At 37.9% G+C, this 22692-nt stretch overlaps 1 protein-coding gene across 2 annotated transcripts in view; it reads right to left on the reverse strand.

Annotated features, from left to right (window-relative positions):
* Positions 1-1848: 1848 nt before the first annotated feature.
* kitlga (kit ligand a) overlaps positions 1849-22692 on the reverse strand; it is a 29049-nt gene continuing 8205 nt past the window's right edge. For both annotated transcript variants that reach the window (XM_083666104.1, XM_083666103.1), the window contains 9 exons: positions 12207-12314; positions 8815-8871; positions 8491-8652; positions 7962-8148; positions 7229-7282; positions 6484-6587; positions 6183-6289; positions 5853-5906; positions 1849-5468 (listed from right to left, as the gene is read on the reverse strand). In XM_083666104.1, the coding sequence (XP_083522230.1) occupies positions 5876-5906; positions 6183-6289; positions 6484-6587; positions 7229-7282; positions 7962-8148; positions 8491-8652; positions 8815-8871; positions 12207-12314 (810 nt within the window). In that variant the 3' untranslated portion in view covers positions 1849-5468; positions 5853-5875. The remainder of the gene's footprint in view (positions 5469-5852; positions 5907-6182; positions 6290-6483; positions 6588-7228; positions 7283-7961; positions 8149-8490; positions 8653-8814; positions 8872-12206; positions 12315-22692) is intronic.

Genomic DNA, 22692 nt, shown 5'->3' on the forward strand with positions numbered 1-22692 from the left:
AGATCAGGTTTTCATATCAGCTTGGGCTGTTGTATAATTTTTCATCGCATTAACAACATATTACACATTCACTAAGAGGGGCAAATAAGTACATAATGAACATTATAGATATAAGTGTCTTCATATTTTAGTGCAGTTGCTACAGCCTTCACACATCAAGGGCATATATTCTGTCATTTCAGTAGGCCCATTCCATGCAAAAGAGAATTATGTGGGGAACTCGTTTCCTCTCCTCATTTTCCTCTGACATTTTGAGGAGGATGTGAGTGGAGGACAGAGGAGAAGATGTTAGGAATCTTTTTTCTTTCAATTTAGAAAAGGCCAATATGTTATATAGGCCCAAAACGCTGTGGACAAATCCACAGCTGTCCCTTTTGAATTAATTGATTGATAACCATTCCTGTCCTTGGTTGCATTATTACTGACTGCATTATTCCAAGTTCAAACATCCGAAATTCCAAGTAGCCCAGAGTAATGTTGTACATCTTGATGAGCCTGAGGAAGTTACATCAATTTAGCTGCCAATATGCTAGTCACTATTCAAATTAAATTTCCAACTTGCATCAATGTGAAGATTTCTTGATCGGATGTGTACGCACTCAGTACTCTACTGTATATGCTTGACATTTCGGATTCTAAACAAACGTGGCACATTACAAGCTTTGTTCCTTGCCAAACGCAAACTAGTTCTACTTGGATAGCTGTATCGACATCATATTGGGCAAACACCTAATCTAATCTAATCTCGATTCCTTATCTTCATTGCTAGTGGGATGAATTGTTACCAGTGCAGTGGTTTATACCCGAAACTTGGCCGAGGACGTTACATCAATTTAGCTGCCAATATACTAGTGACTCTGCAAGTAGCCCTGTATGTCTTATGGTCTATTCACAAAATAAATCAAATATGAACAATCACACTAAAAGGTTGGATAAGTGTACTTTATTCATATCTTATATATATGTTTGTTTACATTTATACAAAAATACAGAATACAGTAGTGTTGCCCAGCTTTCAACCGGGCCACAATGATGTTTTCTTTTGGCACCCAATCTAACTTCCTGCCTAAGAGCCTTTTGTTTCCCCCATAAGTAGCTAGCTTGAGACCAAAAGCACGGCTCACTGTTCAGCGATCAGCTCATTTCACCCTCATTGCACCTTATATCACAGCAAAACACACAAGAGCTGATATGGGAACAGTGCTTCGGCACTTGCTCTCTGCACTATGGAACCGGACTGTTGTGGTTCCACAGCGTGAGCAGACTGAAACAGGTTGTGTTCATAGGGCTCTAAGACAGAAATGAAAATGGGGGATGCCACCACATTTCTGTTCACAGTTTAAACCTGTTTCAACTTGCGATATCCAAACAATATGTAAAAAAAAAAAAGAAAGAAAAAAAAACACCCCCAAAAAACAAATGCAAAACTTTTGAAGTTTACTCTTTAAATGCTAACATATTGTTAGTTTGTTGTGACTATTCTCAATAGATACTTTTCCACTAATCTGAATGCTGTCTGGGCACTGGTGTACAATTATGTTCTTGTGCAGAGGCAAAACCTTTTTTCTGAAAGACACACATAACCAACAGCTGATTGAAGAGGACCTCTTGTGTCTAAACTTTCCATTTATTTTGATCAACAATGCATATAAAGTCAATTATTTTGATGAAAAAAATTATCTTATAGCTTTTACACATCAAAACAACACTTAACCACACCAAGCATTTTCAGCTATTCATGTTGAAAATACTGTTGTCACATTTGCTCAGAACTATATGAACACCAATGTGGTACATATATATATATATATATATATATATATATATATATATATATATATATATATATATATATATATATATTTAACAGAGAGTCAATTGCACAATAAATACACTCCTCTAACAGAAAAGTCCAGTGGCAAATTCCCCCAATACACTTGATGAAACACACAGATTTACCAATGAAACCATTTCCTAAAAATTAAAACATCTAAAACATTACATGCTGACAAGGATTGTAAAAATTAATGCAATTGAAGTTTAATACATTTTTCTGTCAGAAGTTCTATAGCATTGCTTCATAAAAGCATGGCATTCTGTTGGAACATGAATGTTCAAATGGCGAGAGGATTATTGCTCTGACTAATGTGTGCCCTGGTCTTTAAAACAACTTGAATGTGACTATATGATCCTTTTTGTAATGAGTGAGGTGTGTAAGAATAAAGGTAAAAGAATAGTTAATATTGGGGGTCACAAAGACGATACAAGTAACAGGCAATTTCCATAGGTAAGGGTTACATCGAGATGATGAAGGAATACTCTGTGTATAGAAACAAATTAAAAAAAAAAAATCATTGTTTCATTTTCACTGATGGACAAAACAAAATGTATCAATGAGAGAGGGGTCATGGTCAGGTCTCAGATTGTACTTCATGTTGGGTTTTGCGTGACATTTCATACACTGCTAAAAGCAAAATCATAGACATATTACCTGTATTCATGATGGAGTCAACCACATTATTCCAAACAAGGCACAAAACCAGGAGTTGACAAATATCAAATCTAAGAGAAAGCTTGTGGTTCTAATCTAGAGCATACACTTTTCACTGTAGAGTTACAGTACAGTATTTTACTGGCATCACGGTTGCCAGCCAGTACAGTACAGTACATTAAGCAAAGAGCTACTGTATTACACAAAACAATACATTACTGTATTTTGACTGTATTGACTACGTTACTGTAATTTCTACAGCAATAGCTTTTTGATTTCTACAGCAAATTATAGACTTTATTGTAGGTTTAAACTTTTGCAAATCAGGGGTAAGTTCCCAAAAATAACACAATAATGTGAGAAAGAACAATACATTATACACTAACATTGAAGTGTGAGGGTTGTACTAAATAGAAACAAAAAGATAACCAGTCATAGTGTCATAAATCTTAAAATAATGTAAGGAATGTCCGGTCCCATACATTTCACTACACTAATCACAGACAGTACTTAACCAACCAACCAATAACCCCTCCAAAAGTGATGGACCATACAGCAGAGTAACCAACAGTGAAATCCCCCGAACAAGATCCGATTTGCATAAAGGTAAGTAAGAAACAGCAACATGAACACAGGAATTATAATTACCCACAAGAAGAATTATCCTCTTCCCTTATATACACCAGTCTGGCTATGTCTATGCCATTGATAATACACACAAGGCTATATAGAGGATTGGGACATTCTAATTCCTGTGTTCATGTATCTTACTTACTGTTATATCTACCGGGATGTTGTTTGGGGGTTTTCACTTTTGGTTCAAGTAGGCCTATTGTCTGTGATAGGTTGCTCCCTGACAGTCTGACTGGCAGTACCTAACTGTATGATCGAATTAGTAAGTTTGCAGTAAGTCTGTATTATAGTACATTACTGGATAATATTCCCACTAATATTCCCAACAGAATTTGCCCACAATGCAATACTGTACTGTACTGTAAAACTTATTTATGGTATTTTACTGTGCATCTTACAGTGTTTTACTATAGAAACTACAGCCACGTTTTACATTGTACAGTTGAGTTCTCTCTCTTTACCACCTGATGTTTAGGTAAACATTTTCAAAAACATCATACCACATAATGGTTTGAGCAATATTCATCATATAAATCACATACTAGTTACAGTGATACATTTCTGCATCATTAACAGGATAAGTAAAGTATACTCTATCTGCATAACACTCACACTTACTGTAATACAGATCATGTCATTTTAGATTTTAGAAATCGTGTAGATGGATACGCTCTCAAAATGTTATTGTATCCTAGGTTCAGATGTGTGACCAGACATCACAGATCATGTGGTATGTTTTCTATTTTTGTTAACTTGGAAATAAATGGACAGCTTAATTGTGTGCACATGCTCTGCTACAGGGTTTTGAGAGCAGTATTAGGGTTACAATTTGGAAGAGATACATGATGATGCCATGCTTCAGAGAACGGCAAAAGAGCTTGCCAATTATGACCCTGTGAAACACAATTAGAAATTTTGCTTGGACATTTGGCTGACAACCATATCTATTAATCAAACAGATTTTGATCAGCTTATCTTAACCCATAACCTTAAGCCACTTGAACACGATGTTAAAACTATAATATGGCTGTGTACATGCAACATACAGAATATATCTCTTGAGTGAATAGGCTGTAATATATCAGAGCTGGTCGAGTTATAATTGAAGATCACTGGAACATAGGCCTATAGGCCTAGGGGATCACTTGAGGCTAGTCAGTCTGTCTGTCATGTGCATTGAAGACAAATCAACACCCAGATTTCACCGACCTTCAATCTAAATAATTGTGGGTTTATCCATCCCTGATCTACCATTAATATTATGTGTTATGTAATGTTGTTACTGTATGTGATGGATTTAATGTAAGTTAGTCAAAGCAGCACATTTTGTACAATAACACTCCTACAAAATACCCTCACACTACATTACCCATTCATATGCATCAATTACTGCATCATGCAGTACAAGTAAATCTACTGTATGACACTTGCGAGTGAAGTTATTGAATGTAGTTGAGTTTAAGCACACTCTATGGCTCTCTAAGCACACTCTATGGCTATCTTGTGAATAAGACAGTACAGTATGTGTATGCTGATGCACTGCTTATTTGAGACTTGTATTGCTGATGAATTGAATGGGTGATGTAGTCCTTTTGATACGCCCTTGTAAACCTATTCCTGCTCATTCAGTATTTCTAACATCAGCTGAATAATTGTCAGGTGTATCATAAGCAGCAGCAATACGATGCTGTCAGCATACAGAGTAAATAAATAAATAAATCATACAACCTCATCAGTACATGGGCAAACACATAAGACAAACCAGATGAATAGATCTGAGAATATTTGTATGAATTTCAACATTTGTACTTGGGAATGTCCAATGGAAACCCAGACCAAAGTAGAAGATGGAAAGCTGTTGAAAGTGTGAAAGTGAGGGTGGCTAGAGGTAGTCATTCATGCTTCAGTCCTCAGAATTGAAAGCCATTTGAGAATGTTTCTCTGCCTTGTTCTTGAGAAGAACTGGGTACAACACTCCAGCTAAACCCACGCAAAGTGCAAATGGGGAGTGCTCATAAGACAGTTAGGTTAAGTTTCGATGATGAAAGTGACAACTCAAGTCTCCAGATGTTTCCTTAAGGTACACCACACTCCCAGCTTACTTTCATGAAATTTAACAGTGGACGATGGGTTTATATACTCTTGCAAGAAAAACACCCTTATCCAGAACTCCTTAACAGGAGTGATTTCACAGGGCAGATTTGTATCGAGTCTATGCAATGTCATTCTCTGGTGGAGAGCAGTTTCTAGACAGGAAGCAAAAGCAGGTCTTTCACCTCAGAGACATCAGTAAGAAATTCAGTTCCATGTGTTTTTTATTTGCTTGCTCTTTTAGTGGACTCCTCTGTAAGAGAAAAGAGGGGGGGGGGGGATAAATATGTGTGTTAAGTTTATACTCATTTGTAACTACTAACCATCTACTGGTATATCTATGGTACAGAACATTAAAGCGGCAATCAGGAATTGGTGAAATGTGAAACATGAACCAATTCGCTGTTTCACCAATTCCACATTGCTGCTTTAAAATGAAATTATAGTTCCTTCCAAAAATGTCCCTGCTGACTTTCTTGACCAAGTCCCTCTCAAAAAAGTAAATCACAACCTCATGAGATCTATAGTTAAAATGAATGTTGAAATAACAAATAAAGTAGATAGTAGTAAAATTCTGCAATATTGCAATTCAGCGATCTGCTAAGGTGACATGATGTAATAATTATTGAAATCTCACCAGTTTTGAAAAGGATTGAAGAATTACACTGCTTCAATGACGTTCAATCTGTTCCTATAATGGAATCAATAAATTACACTTATTTCTCCCCCTGTGACAATAACATGTGGACTGATGCATAAAATAAATATATATGTTGAGTCATGCGTAAATCAACATCATGTTTGAAGTCTTACAAATAGGCATAATTTTTTTTTTTTTAAAAACAATGTTTTCATAAAGATTCAAAATTACAATAAAAACCTTTCATGAGCAAAAATATTACATGTCAGTTAGATCCCTAAAAGTATCTTCATATACTGGAATGAGAGAATTTTGAAAGGCATTTACTTTTCAGATATGTCATCATCTAGTGGGGGTGTGTTCCCTTCTGTTCCCGTGAAGAGGCCTCCTTCGCCAGAACTTTGTTCAGGATTTTGGTTTCTCCTGGCTTTGACCTGTTAGAACAGAGAGTAACGCTTTGAAGTAACCCGTGATGCCCCACAAACAAAACAACAAAATTACAACAACCACAGACAGTATAATGTCCAAAGACAAAACATTAGGAATAGACAGAACGGCACCAACAGACTACTCAGACTACCAGACGCTTCTTAACTGATAAGTCCCTTTGGGTCAAAGATCACCTCACCTTCCACACAAACAGAAACACAATGGCTGCAATCACTGGAATGAGCAGTAGTGACAGTAGGCTTCTTTCCACCACCTCTGGCAGGAACCTCAGTGGCTCCTTCCCTGTGAGGACAGATAGGAATTTAGCTCAAAGTTAATAACTATATCTAAATTGTTCAAACAAATCATCTGAAATCCGTTAAAATCCTTTCCAAACAGGGGTGGGGTTAATTCTGAATTCAATCGAGAATAACTGATGCACTGGAAATGGAAAACAATTTAAATTGTAGTTGAAAACAAACATCTCATTATCCATTATCATTAACCAAAAGACTTTTATATGTAGTATTTAATGTGAGTGTGAGTGTATTTAATACAACATGTTGCCATTCTACAGTACAGTTTTGGGGGGGAATTTTCCTAGAAAAAATTTGCATACAATAATTCACCCTAACCTCTGAGGGAGGCTTGACAACCATAGACAGTGAAAAGGTAAAGCATCGCTCCATCAACACTTCACTTCACAACACTTCAGTGTCAGTGGTTGTCAAGGAAAGAGACATAGAAATGGTCGGGTCAAACAAGATAAGACTTGAGTTCTGACCAAAGGATCATAAAGGAGGTTTTAAAGGGGTAAGTAATTCGCCCTGCAGTCTCCTCATGAATCAACTGACAGATGTCTCTAACCAATTAGCAAATGGGAGGAATGCAGTTGAGCATCATTCAAAAACACCCAAGTGTAGTTGCAACAATCTTAAACTTACAGGATTTGCAGTTTGGCGCTGAAAGATCACAGTCTGTTCCTGAACTGACTGGTTCTGCAGAGAGAGAGAGAGAGAAAAAGAGCGAGAGGAGAGAGGTAGATGGAGAGAGGGAAAAAGGGGGTAAGGGTGGAGTGTTAATGCCCAATGATGAAAACAGTTCATTGTCAGACCCTAAAAAGTCACCTCACAGCCGCCTTTTCTTTCCCTCAGACAAAAGATCTGATCCGTCCGCTCCAGGAAAGAAAGGCCAAGCGCTTGGGAAGATCTAAAGATTGCTCTGTAATCAACACGTCCACAATTGGGTTTCGGTCCTTTTCTTCCTTTCATAAGGTCCACCAGGGGACATCTTCCATTGGTTCTGTGACTCAGCTGTGGTAATGTCACAATAGACCTGGTACATTTAATGTTTTGTCTTGTGAAGTTTTTTAAAGAAAAAAAGATGCTGTGCAGGACACACAAAAAAAAGAATATGCAACCAAAACCGCCACAAGAGATCTGACCTAAAAAGAGACTGTTAACAAGAGGAGTCAAATGGAGATGGGTGCCCATCTAGCAAAACGAGACAGAACAGTTTCCTAGCTCATGAGGATGACAACAGACCCAAGGTTTGGACAAGGTTTTGGAGGTTTGGACAAGTTTTGTCGACAACAAATATAAACTTACTGAGTACAACACAATAATGTAGATAAGACTGTTGAAGCCTCACTGCACAAGTTAACCTTGAAATATTCACCAGTTGTGGAGTATTGTGTCGTTGTTGTTATTGTTGTTGTTGTGGGACAGGGAGGTGGTTCACAGTCTTCTGGTGATTCTTGTCTTGACTGGGCAGTTTTCAGGAAATCTTCAACAAACTCAAAATAGCGTCCTGTCTGCCACTGCTCTTTTCTATAGTGGCATTCAAACTCAAACATGATCAGGTCCTGAGAAGGCCAAAGAGAATGAATGATTTGAATTCAATAAAGTGAAATCCATGGAAAAAACATGTGAAGACAGTACAAACTTTTAGGTTTCCACTTTCAAGTTAGTAATGCTTTATTTGCTCATACAAACTCCTACATGTAGACTTTAATGTAAACTGTTACCGTTAATGTTTTCATGTACATTAGGTGGAGTAAAATACCAACTCACATCATCAGCATTTCGCATCAGAAGGTTTATGTTTTATCTTGTCAATCTTGTCATAAAACATGTCTTATCATTGAAAGAAATCTGTCACAATTATACAAGGTGTGAAAGACCCAAAAATAAAACCAAACACTTACCAAATTTTCAGTGGGCCCCATATGAGTCCGTATCTCTTGCAGCATTTGGACAAATATGCTAATATTATATCTGTTGGACGAAATGTTTCCAAACTTCTTTGCTAATTCTTCTAAACTGTTCTCCAAGTAGAACACATTTAGCTTTACCCAACACATTCCACTCTAAAAAAAGAAAAAAAGAAATAAGTATCATGGGCATAGGATAATTATCATAAATACAAAATAGACCACACTCAAGAAAAGTCATATAAACTCTTAAAGATTTCTATTTTCTATTTGCTATTATATTTTGATGTTGCTTTTGAGAATAAAAACATATCTTACCTCTTGTTTTGGAACGTACTCCACAGGAATCTTGTAATCTTTTGGTATATTTTGTTTCTATTCAAAATGGGAAAATAAACATAGAAATTACTGTGTAGGTAACGAAACACATCTCAGATGAAATGGTATACATGGATGCAGATGTAGGACATCTTATAAGGATTTCTGTATTTTCCCCCATTAGAACTATATAGGTGATGATAGAAATGCAGAGGTTGATTGAGGAAGGATCAATTCATAAAATGATATCAATTCAATGTGTGACTGCTGATAACGCAATATAGTTACAATGCACATTGGTTTTTGAAAGGATTATTGATCAATGTGTGAGCAAGTTTTTCTAAAAAGACATGCTTAAAGGGGAACAACTTCAACTGAAATTTGTCAATGTCCCTTAACCTCTCTGACTCAGTGAAGGAATGTCTGTCAAAATGCGCACCTCTCTCACTGAGGGAGAGTGGAGCTAGAGCGAAAAGAAGAGCAACTGACATGGAGGGTGAAGGGGTCTAATAAACTAGAACCCTATGCTATTTTCTCATGTATTTCATATTAACTTTGGTTGTCTTCTTTGCTACCCTTCTATTATTAATTAATAATGTATATGTTGAACCCTTTTAGGTTCCATGTTAAACCCTTTCCCAGGAGGGTTCTAAATGGAACCAAAAAGGGTTTTTCGAAGAGCAAACAAACCTTTTTTTTCTAAGACTGTACCATAACATTCCTCAGAGTTGATTGGCAATAGTAATTGTAATTTGGACCTATACCTATACACTTCACGCCAATGGGCGCCGGCCCAACCACCCTAACAGGTCTGCTATACCACGGCCATGAAATCCACGTCTGTGAGACGAGCGTGAGACGGAATGCGTGAAGCATAGACGTTGAGCGGCTGCGCTAGCAGCAACCTAAAATTTTGTATGTAAACCTCATACAAAGTGCCTGAAAATATAGCTTTCAATGCTTTTCGGACGCTTAAAAACATATTCACTCAGCTTCACAGTATGATAATGTAGTAAACATGCATATTGTACAATAGCAATACCTGTTTGAAAAACAAGCTGATAAACCAACCAGTCCTTCTTTTGTAGGTAAAGAACAAGCCCGAACTCTTAAAATATTCAGATTTGTCACGCCCCCAATATAAAACTAAAAAAGTCAGGTATTCATACAGATGGAGCCAAATATATTGCCTGGGACGATGCGCCAATCGTGCACGCCAGAGCATCGTGGTGAATTTAGGCACGCTAAAGTTGACCTCGTGCACACTGATTGATTGCTAGATGGCGCTAGGTTTTCTAGAAATACAGTAATGCAACGATCGAGTTAGTATTCCACAAACTTGAAATTCAAATGTGAATATTCAGTTGCTATTTCGGCAACCTGGGACATAACAGAGAAGACATGTTATTTCCTATTTTGTCTGTTTTTCTGTAATAATGTAATATACATATTGTAATATCGTGATTTGTGCTCATTCTGTCTGTCTGGGCTATCATTTGTCAGGGGAAGATGCCAAGATTGGATTCATTATGCAATGTATATTATTATTATTATTATTATTATTATTATTGTTTATTGACTATGATTTAGCGATCAATACTGTATGTGTGTTGTTTGCCTTATCAAAGGCGGAAGATTTATGAAATACTGTAGACATACATTTCTTTGAGACATACTGCAATAACACACTTTAATTGTACACTTGATCTGAAACTCTTCCAACATTGTTTCTGGCAACACAGGGCTATACATTTGATCGTTATGACTATAATAAGGAACGAACATTTGATTTGGGTTGTTCACACGTTTTCCACCCCAGACCACGGATTTGATTCATTTAGGTACTGTAACTGCATGATAGCCCATTACTATCCATTATTTGGGCAAAGTCAAGAAATGGGGGAGTTGTCATAGTTACCAATTTATTTACAAGTCCCTCTATCTTAGGTCACTCCTTAATATCTCCACCACTGCAATCTAGCCTAAAGCCTGCACTTCCTTGGCCGTCAGTCATTCCAGTTTTCTGCCACCAACGTCTGCTTAAATAAAGGTGAAATAAACAACTTTTAGTAAATCTTGACTTTTCGCATGGGTATTTCCAATTTCCGCCTCAACTGTGTAGCCTAAAATGTATTTGAATTGCATAAATTAACACAACCATTTTATTACTTTCGTAATGTCAAATGGAATTGGAAGTGACATAACTCCAGATTTCGTGAGCATGAAAAAATTACTGCAAAAGTTTACATTCAGATAAAAAAACTAGACATGCGTATTGGGTTGCATTTGATCTTTGCTCTGAGCTTTTTTCATCCTGATCATACTAACCTATTACCCTATCGATGGTGATTAGGCAGGCCTAATCTTGACATTCAAATGCAACATGCTTGAAAATCCAGTGAATAAACCTGCCTAGTGCCCAAAATACGGGCAATCAAGATGTGTTTGGCTATGTGGGGGTAGAGTAGAGACACTCAAAAGTGTGAATTTCTGGCTTGAGAGCTAGTCATCCTATCTCATCTTATCAAATTTGATTTTGAACTGAATTTGAAATTTACCAATATAACATTTATACATTTATGTTTAGTATTGTGGGTGGTATTTTTTGAATATAATGTTAATAGTTAGGCTATCAGGGGATGTGTTTTATTGATCCCCAAAGCTTGGGTGAATGGTCAAGATTGAAATATAAGTGAAATACGCACTTTTCTAAGACCCTAAAGACACTCCTTCTTCGGTGGGCATGGATGTATTGAAATTGGCGCCCCCATGTCTGAAAGCATATGATACTGTACAGTTCGTTCATTTACCATTTTATTAAATCAAGTCAATGAAGAAAAGCATTGTTTCTGTTGGGTCATTCTTTGTTTGTTGCTACTCTAGTCGTCCATATTTATAAATTACATCACATGACCTCACAGAGCAGAATTCATAGCATTACATATGTTACAATAACAGCTCTGCGGAGCCTTCCAGAGCCTTCCGGCTATTTGAGTAGCGCTGCAGAATCGCATACGGCTGGCTGTCTGCGGGAATTCCCAACAATCTATTTGGCTCCATCTGTGCATTTGAAGTTCCATGCAGAAACAAACTGGGAGAGATATCTATTCTGCATTCACATGCACAACAGTTTTTTTTTTAATATGACAGAACCATATGACGTTACTCTTGTTTTTGCTCTAGCTCCGCTCTCCCTGAGAGAGAGGGGCGAGCACTTTGACAGAGTCCTCAACTGAGTCAGAGAGGTTAAAGCACATTGACAAATGTCCCCATTTTTTTTTAGCAAAACTTTCAGTGAAACACCACAATGGATGATTCCATTGTTCAGCTAAATACAAAAAAAACAACAGTTTTGCTATCAGTGAATATTAAAAAAGGTCTGAAGACCTTACCAATAGTGAGATTCTTGTGATGTCATCTGTTACAGGACTTCCAAATTCACTTGTGTGGGCTCCAAGTGTAATGCACAGCAATAAATGGACACAGGCGCGTATCCAAATCTGAAAACCAGACAAACACAATATTCAATTATAGATTTCATACGGTAAGTTGCACATTTAAAGCCACAATTTGCAATATTTCCCGTAATTTCACATAGTTAAATATACCCCTTGATTATGCTGAATCACTTCAGATAACCCAAAACCACCTGGCTAAAAACTGTTTCTGATAAAATGGCATATGGCTAACTTCTTGTGGGCCCTTGCATGATATATGGCTTTAAGAATAATCCCAAAGGTTTTTCGGGAACACTTCACATTGTTGCCCTAAAATGTATGTAACTACATACTGTAGTAATAACTGTGGTATCAACATTGTACTTACATAGTAACTACTTTGTAACTGCTATGTAATTACCTTGTGGTATCGCTATTGGTTATTACACAAGTGGAATACGCTGGGATATTTGGCATCACATTTGACCATTTTTAACATGTTGAATGGAGTTATCTATTTGTTATCTATTGCCAGGGAGAGACAGTTTTGACATTGATCGAACAAACTCTGGCCAATCATATAACCACTTGTGTAATAACTGATCCCGCTAGACTGTAAATACATAGCAATTACATAGTAGTTACTACGTAAGTACTATGTTGATACCACAGTTATTACTATGTAATTACATACATTTAAAGGCATCTTAATGTAAAGTGTTTTTATTTTGGATGATCTTCATGATTTAAAAATAAAACAAGACAATTGAAGACCAGTATCTCCTAGGCATAATAAGATCACTAATCCAGCCAACACTCCTTCCACCATTTGGGTTTGTATTAACCTGATGCACCAGATCATGTGGTACTTTAGCAAGCTACGTGGCAAGCTACTGCAGTACATTACTTGATCTGGTGAGATGGGCTACTGAACGATGGTTGAGTGATCACACTGATTAACATGCAACTTTCCTCTTTGCATTGGGCGAGACCTCTTACTGCCTAATCAATTGATATGCAGTGTCAACAACAACAACAACTGACACATAATAGGCTTAAGTAGTCGCCCCCTTAATTACCATGGTCAGTCAAATACTGTACACTGTGATGCGTCAGCCAGTCTTCACTGGACATAATTACAGAGTACAGACAACTGGCATTTTGTGGTCACGTCAGCTAACTAGGTTGCTCTTCTATTATCCAATTGGTCCACTTCAAGAGGTTGAATTGCAGCCTTGGTTAACTCCTTGTTGTCGAGACATTTAACAATGGTTGAAATGTTTTCAGTGAGGCTTGTGACTAATGCCTGGCCAGTGAGTCCATGCCCTCAGCCCCACATCCTCCCCACCCCCTCCTACCTTCAAGTATCTACACCAGTCTGAGCATGTTACGCAACAGACCCGCACCTTGCCTCTTAGCCAAGATTAGTGGCAGATCCAAAGTCAAAACATGATGAGAGGTTTCTATTGATAGCTTTGAGATGAAAAAGCCAGTGGGGGATTAACCATACGGACAAACTGCCTGGAATCAAAGACTCGAGTCAGGGCAGCCAAGGGTGGCCCTTTCCTGCATTATCGCATGTCATGGAGTTCAGCACGTAGTTAAGTATCCCATTCTCTAGCTGGAGGAGAAGCAAAGTACAAAGAAAGACCAATGGAAGTGGGAGAAAGGGTAGATACACCAAAATAAGGAGAGGATGGAGCCTAATTAAATTCCACAAAGCTCCTTTTGGTAATCAAAACAAGATGGAGGGTACAGGGGACATATAATACGTATGTCGATAGAAGAAGACTCCAAATTGAATTTATAATGTCACGTTTTTGTGGCAAAGCACATGAACACTGAAGTGTGAACACTGTGGTGCTTCTAGCTTTATGCAATGTTGTCATTTAACTAAATTCAAACAGGTCAATTTGGTGCTTCATGCAGTCCTAACACAAACCATGTGAGATGATAATGCCTGGAGCCTAATGGAACAGTCATGATTTAATAGGCCTCTTTTCAGAAGCACTAGATTTGGCTGTCAGTTTCGCTTAAATACAATAATTTTTTTAATTTGGCTCAGGGAAAATTAAAGTTAAAGTATGGGAGGTTTTAGAATTGAGCTAGTACTTACTCAAGCTTACTTACTTATAAGCTAGTACTTACTCAAGCTTACTCACATATAAAGTTTAGCGACTATACTATTAAGTCAAATCTATTTGTTTCGTAAGTTGGGGAAGTGTGAACGCTTATCGGAACCACTGTTTTGCAATGAAAGTCTACAGTAGTCTCAACAGCAGCCTCTAGGGTATCACCATGGCATAGCCAGAATTGACCTATTTTCCATTCTCCTCTGGCTACATTGATTCCAATACAAAACCTAGGAGGCTTGTGGTTCTCACCCCCTTCTATTGACTAACACAGTAATTATGAAGACTTCCGGAGGACGTCCTCCAACCTATCAGAGCTCTTGCAGTATGACCAGTACATCTTGTCCTTCCAATCAAAGGATCAGATAATTAATTTATTACTGAAGGCATATGCTACAGCTATAGGACTGCAGTACACAGAGTGTGGTGAGTAGTTGACTCAAAGAGAGAGAAAGACAAAAGTTGAACACTTTAGCTGAAAGATTTTCTTCTTAATTGACCTTTCACTTACTTAATTGCAGCTAATTTATCCTACTCAACAGCCTGACTCAAACAGAGAGGAATCATTGTTATGTTAGCTAGCTGGCTAAAGGTTCTTACACATGGGCCACGATAAGCGGCAATTGATCTGCTGGGCTCAGTGTAGGCAGATTTCTTTCACGGTTTAATCGCCCCTTACCGTGGTCCATGTATTAGCACCTCAAGAGCCGCGAGCCAGCCTTGAGTCAGCATGCACTGGACTCGATGCTGCTCAACCTCTTGCTTGCCAATCCGCTTGCGTTTTGTCGCCCTACTTCCATTGAAAGTCTATGAGACCTTCCCGGCTACTTTGGCCTGTTTGTAAGCACCAGCACCAGGCTATCCAACACTGCAACTCCTCCGAATCAATGTAATCTAATTTATTTCCAACGGGGCCTACCAGTGTAACTGCTTGCTTGCTGTTGCTTTCCGTGATTGTAAACTTGGACGGGAATTGTAGGTTACATTAGTTCTAGTTTCTTAACTATCGTTAACATGGTGATAACGACGTAGGCTTTGTAGTGGTTATTGTAGCTGTTATGGTATGAAGGTTTGATTTGGAGAGGTTTTTGCGCCTGGTCACAGACAGCTGTTGTGCACCGAAGTTCCCAGACAAAGGAAAAAGGTGAGAGGAGGAGAGTGCGTGGATGAAAGAAGGAATTATATAACGAGTAAAGTGATTTATGATGCTATATGTGGCTGCTATGACTGCTAAGAAACTGGGTGATCAGATCAGCAAGATGCAGGCAAGTGTGTGCAAGGCGGTATTGAATGTGTCACTGTCACCTTGATAACTCCAATTTATCTCTCCTCCTGTGCACCTGCATTATAAACGTTCATGTGTAGGCTAGGTAGTAGCAACCTCAAATTTGAGTGTCATGCCCAGGCTTTGTATGTAAATAGCCTAAACCTATCGATGTTACATTCAGCAGGGTGAATGGAATATGAATGACAGTCATTCAATATGCTCCTAAGAGAAATAAGGCCATACTCATTTTTTTTGTCCTCCCTAATCTTGAACGACACCAGCTAACAACTGAAGTGCATGTGTGATAACTGTAAACACATCATTTTACAACACTGCATGTTACAGATGGGATTCCGTTTTCTTTTTGAAACAACTCAATTAACAACTATTAAACTTGTTATGTTACACCACTCCAATTGCATTGCCTACCTGTAAAATTAGACAAAATCGGTGTGGAATCTGACTCCCTTTCACACCTCCCTACGCAATTGTAATACTTCCTTAGTTTAAAATTAGAGTTTTCATATCGCTTTTTACATTTATCATGCATGTGCAGTCAAAAGAGGACAATAAATGCCTAAATATAATATATATTTATATATAATTATATTTAGGTATGATCTAAATAGACTCCACTACCTACGTAACCTTTAGAAAAAAAAATATTAAATGATTGACGTGGCTCAGTTGGTAAAGCATGGCGCTAACAACGCTTAGGTTGTGGGTTTGATTCCCACTGGGACCATATATACTGAAATGTATGCACTCACTGCAATGTAAGTTGCTTTGGATAAAAGTGTCAGCTAAATGGCATATATTATTATATATATATATAAAAACGTAAATAAACTCTGTCCTGAGAGAAACTATCACAATATATGGATGTTTCTGATGAGATCAAGTTGATGATTCCCTTCAAATATGGAGAAATCTGTAGTTGAATAGAAATGTCAAAACAAAATCTCTTCGGAATCTCAGCTCAAACTCTAATCCAATTGAATTCCAACAAAAAAACAGCAACTTCAATTCAACTTTCAATTTAATTATCTAGGGTTGTCGCTTTATAACAATTTTTAAATTTGTGGTTATTTTTTATCTTCAAAGAAAATGGTACAATTTGAAGACAAAAAAAAAGTTCAATAGGCCTATTGTACTTTGTCCTGTCCACTACAATGAATCAGCCTAATGCGACACTTGCATGACTAAAAACCTGTGAAGATTGAGCTTAAAGGTGCTGTGTAAGTTTGTTGGAAATCTGCCACCTCTGGCCACCGAGGCGAAATTAAGTTCCAAAGAACTCCATCCTCCCTAACTCCCCTGATTGTCACACGTGCACGATTTGAAGAAGCAGCCACCAGAGACAGATAGGCGAAAATCTGTGATTCCTCTCCCCTAGAATACCCCCCAACCTTTTAGAAAGAGCTTTTTGGGACCAAAACAGCGTTAAAATAGGGAGTAGTTTTCTATGCCAGAGGAACTATTTTGCCATGCTAGCTTAGAGTATGTATGTTACATGAACTGAATACTGATTTCATTGATCTCTGAAATCCAGGCTCTTAAAGGGATAGTTCACCCAAATTACAAAATCACAAAAATAGTGTATGGAAAGGACGCCCACACAATCCAAACTTATCTGGTCACTGTCACTAACGACTAATTGGAAGTCAATGGACCCTAAATGATGAAATATCATGCCCAAATCATTTCAAAGTCATTTAAATCAAGTCATTGAGTCTTTTCAGAGAATTTGGGATGATTAAGGCATGGAATGTAACACATACAGCAAATCTAGGGTCCATTGACTTCTATTGCTTTTTAGTTAGAAATAATAACAGTTAGCAGTAAGTAACAGTGCCCAGATAAACAAAACTAAAGTGTGGATTGAAGTTTCAGGCATTTTCCTGATAGAATAGAGATAGCATAGAGAATCTTTGGGCAGCCAGCCTAAACGTTTTTTACTTAGATTCATTTTCATGTAATGTCGTCATACAACCAGCAGGGTTAGGAGATTGGTGGCATAGTGCAGAGTATCTGCAGCAATCGAACAAACAGAAAAGGAAGCCATCACAAACCTCTAGCAAACAGTGAGACACAACTGTGCGGTTTGGGGAATTGAGGGGATACCTTGACAGTTGCAGTGGGGGTTTTTAACAGGTTAACTATGAACACAATTGTGGCAAGACAAATGTTTTCTTAGCGAAAGAGCCAAACTTGATGAAGCTAGATTAAGAGAGGCCTAGAAAGCACAAACAACCACTAAATTGAAAAGTTAGCAGTTGCATGCATTTTTGTAATTAACTATTAAATGCAAAGTAAGTGACGAGATGCGCTGCCATAAAGGTTGATCTGATGACTAATTAGGCTATATTTCATGAAGGGAAGCTATATGAAAATAATTTTGGCTACACTTCATAACAGGAGGCTATATTGTTAAAACCTCAACAACTAATCTGCAATTTCAATTATTTCATTCCAAGTCATGTCCTGAGGCGCAGTTAAAACCTGCTCCCAAAAGGCGCAAATAGTCCATTCAATGCAGCGCGCACCCAGCCTCCGAAGAAGATACCCATATGTCGAAAGTTTTTCTCTCAGTCTATTTAGGGTTAGGGTTAGGGTCCTATGTGTGCATGTGTCTGGCAGGTTTATGAAATTGACCTTACAGTTATGAATGGTTTACCCATTTCAACTGTAATGGCGATATCACCAACATAGAAAGACAGACTAAGTTATTTGCATATTCAATGCCATTACATGTGAATAGAAGCCCGTTCTAGCATGCACCCACCTTGCGAAGAACAGAGACATACCCTTCATTAAACCCATATTTCGAAATGTAGGCTTATTCCATTTGTTTTACTCAACTTTTTTTTACATTGTTTTACCTTAATTTTGCTCAGTCTCACTCTCAATTAGAACCACCACATTTTATCCACCTGTTTAGCCTACAAGTATGTGTCTGATTGCTAAGGGCACGATATACACGTGCAGGGAGACCGACAAATTGGCCCTGATTACAGACATTTTGAACACTTTTGTGAGTAACTCCATTGCTTGTTTTAAGCCAGGAGACAACACCAATATTTGTTTTGAATGTGGTTTGCATGGTGGAGCATAAGAGCCAACGTGTGGATGCATTTGCATAAAGCGCATAGACACTGAAAGAACAAGCATATTACTTCTTGCAAATATGTATAATTATACTTCATTACATGTCATTATTGCTTTAGATTTGTGTTCTGTTTTACTTGGTATCAGCCGTTGGTGCTTCACATTTGACCGCAGGTTGTGTTTTCTTTACAGTAGGCTATGTACAGTTACAATCAATTATGTTTGTCAAAATATGTTATATTCAATATGTAAGCTTTTTAAAATACAAAATGTGATATTCCAATGATTCCTGACTAAACACAACCAGTTCATGCACAGCCTTAGAACTTATGGCTATTGTGAAGCCATACATTTTACAATAGCTACAAACAGGGTAAGGGTAATAAAACGGGTAATAAGCAGAAAAGAGAACACAGCAGGACAGGGGGCACATGGAAAGTTGTGCATCCTGGAACTTTATGAGACAGAATCATGACCCATGAAATCCGAGGAGCAGGCAATATCTGGCCAGATGCCAGTCAAACATGGATCATAACTTCTTCAGTAGAAATCAGATTGTGTTCCAGTTTTCTCCTAACAAACATAATTCAAAACATATGTAATGTTGAGATAAATTCTGGTTATGCAAGGTATCTGTATTGCACCTACTATACATATTTTGAAATATTACTGTATCCCATTGGTAGCCTGTCCTAACTAGGCCTGCTTTAAATGTGCCTATTTTTCCAATATGAATTGTAAGCTATTAGTTGCATTTTCTTAATACTAAGGTTGGAGAAGACAAATGAGTACACAGATGTTGTACATACTTATACTGTAGTCAATTATTTTTGTAAATACCTCAAATATTTTGTATCTATCTTGGAAACCTGCTATCTGTTATTTGCTGTATCAGCGAGCTGTGTTAGGGTTAATTTCACTGGAAAATGTTGGTTGCTGAGTTGCTGAGAAGGTTACTTAGCACACAAACTCATTGATGAAGTTTGAATTAAGTTCTATCTACTATAACTTTTGTCACCCGTTAGGTCCAAAAGACAAAGCCAACCTAGCCACACCATGCAGAGCCAGCTCTACTGTACCTGACCATAAATATCTATCATCTCCAACTGTAATACATGGCATACTGTAGGCCTATAAATCAGAGCAGCTTTTTCTGTGCAGTCTAGCCTCTGGAAGAGCCAACTGTAATTTTTGAACTCTCCCATGATACACAATGGCAATCTCCACTTGTAGAATTGAAGACAGAAACACTGCAAATGAAAACAGTCATAGAGAACAAGAAGGTTAAATAATGACATGATCTACAGAATTATAGTTATTGACCATTAAATGTAACATATTTTTGTAATAATATTAGAGGTGCTGTATGCAGCACATTCTAGCCACGTTCAGCTTACAAAAACAGCTGTCTTCCCCGATTCACGATTGGTTCTCATACTCGGTTGGAAAACATACAGTGTAAACAACATAACACTTCTTTTCATCCCTGCAACGGATGTGTCTTGGATTATGATAATGTAATAATGTAGTATTAAGCTATTTCAGGCATTTCTAAGCTATGTACCCACATGGGGCGATGCGATGCTACGACCAGTGGTCATTCGCGACTTGACGAGACTTTGGTGATGTCGTTCTGGCTAGCAGAGCGACTAGACAGAATAGGATCCAAGTCTAATTTTTTTATAATCTGTTCTCGGTGATAACCAATCAGAGGATGGAGAAAAGTATGCCTTCTAACGTTTCCTGAATGGTATACAACCATACTTTAGTTCCTTTGCATACTGGTTCCTACTGTTTTGGTAGAAAAGTGGCAGAATGCTTAGCTGGCTAAAGTTTACCACAGGTTGCGGCATGTAAATTAGCTAAAAAGTCAGGACACAACATATAGTGCTCTGCGTAAGTAATGGGACAGTGAAGCATTTGTTCTACTTTTGACTGTATACTATATAATTTGGGATTTGACACACACACTCACCGGCCACTTTATTAGGAACACCTTGCTAGTACTGGGTTGGACCACCTTTTGTAGCCCATCTGCTTCAAGGTTCGATGTGTTGTGCGTTCAGAGATGGTCTTCTGCATACCTTGGTTGTAACGAGTGGTTATTTGAGTTACTGTTGTCTTTCTATCATCTCGAACCAGTCAGGCCATTCTCCTGTGACCTCTGGCATCAGCAAGGCATTTACCCCCAGAGAACTGCCGCTCACTGGATATTTTCTCTTTTTCAGACCATTCTCTGTAAACCCTAGAGATGGTTGTGCGTGAAAATCCCAGTAGATCAGCAGTTTCTGAAATACTCAGACCAGCCCGTCTGGCACCAACAACCATGCCACGTTCAAAGTCACTTAAATCACCTTTCTTCCCCATTCTGTTGCTCGGTTTGAACTTCAGCAGGTTGTCTTGACCATGTCTACATGCCTAAATGCATTGAGTTGCTGCCATGTGATATTTGCGTTACCGAGCAGTTGAACAGATGTACCTAATAAAGTGGCTGGTGAGTGTATATATGTATACATAGTATAGATTCTCAGCTTTTATTTGATGGTATTTGTGTACATATTGGTTTCACCATTTAGAAATTAGAACACTTTTTATACCTAGTCCCCCTATTTCAGGGACAGATTAATATAATGTCCAAATTAAGCACTCATGTTTAGTGTTTGGTTGACAAGCCTTTACATGCAGTAACTGCCTGAAGTCTGCGACCCATTTACCCCACCAGATGCTGGGTATCTTCTCTGGTGATACGCTGCCAGGTCTGTACTGCAGACATCTTCAGTTGTTGTTTGTTTTGAGTTCTTTTTGCCTAAAATCGTATCATCAGAAAATAAAACGCATGTTCAATTGAATTTAAATCTGAAGATTGAATTGGCCAGTCAAGTGCTTTCCACTTTTAGGCCCTGAAAAACTCCCTAGTTGCTATGGCAGTATGTTTTGGGTCATTGTCTTATTGTATGATGAAATGCCATCCAATGAATTTGGAGGCATTTGCTTGTACTCGAGCAGACAAGATGTTTCTATACACTTCAAAATACATTCTTCTGACTGTTGGTGCTCTGAAATAGGGGGACTATGTATAAAAAGTGTTGGCATTTCTAAATGATGAAACCAATATGTACATAAATACCAGCAAGTAAAAGCTTAGAATCTCTATTTTAGCCTCATAGTAATTGTTTAATTTCAAATCCAGATGTTTGGAGTATAGAGCCAAAAGAAAAAAAATGCTACACTGTCCCATTACTTACACAGGGCACTGTAAATGCAACCCATAATGATTGTGAAAGAACACATCTCGTTTATAGATTATACCCAATAAAACGAAGCTTTTTTTTAACAGGCTAATGTGCACCACCAAACTTGCTGCATGCTACGAGTCGTAGCCATGCCAACCTTGGCTGAGTCTCAAGACGAAAATGATGTATGTGTTCACGCCGCTTTAAACCACAAGGATATCTTAATTAACTCTAAAACATACAGTATGGCATCCATAAAATACTTTCCTAGTCTTCTGATGCACATCAATATAATGCATCTCCCCTACAAATGAGAATGGGGATTTCATAGGACCACATTGAGAAACAACATGTGTGTTGATATGCACTTCTGCTTAATGACTGGAGCTGATCTGAGCAAAATGTGTCAACAAACAGTACAGCATGTTCAACAAGATTATTTTAGTCAGTTCACTTGTGTTGGGGCTCTCTTTCATACAACCTGTATTTCACAATATAACCATATAGATTTCAAAGAAAGTGTTATGAATACTTATTTTCACAAAACTCTACAAATCTTCCTGCAGTGCGGGTTTGACTGAACTTCAGCTCAACATAAAATGAGGTGCACTGTCCACGGTTTTGAAAGCTCTCTCGAGCTCTTGAGTTCTGTGTGCCGCATTGATGATTACCCAGGTCTCATTTTCTACAGGCACTTTGAA

The sequence above is a fragment of the Argentina silus genome, assembly GCF_951799395.1.
Source record: "Argentina silus genome assembly, chromosome: 3".
Taxonomy (NCBI): Eukaryota; Metazoa; Chordata; class Actinopteri; order Argentiniformes; family Argentinidae; genus Argentina; species Argentina silus.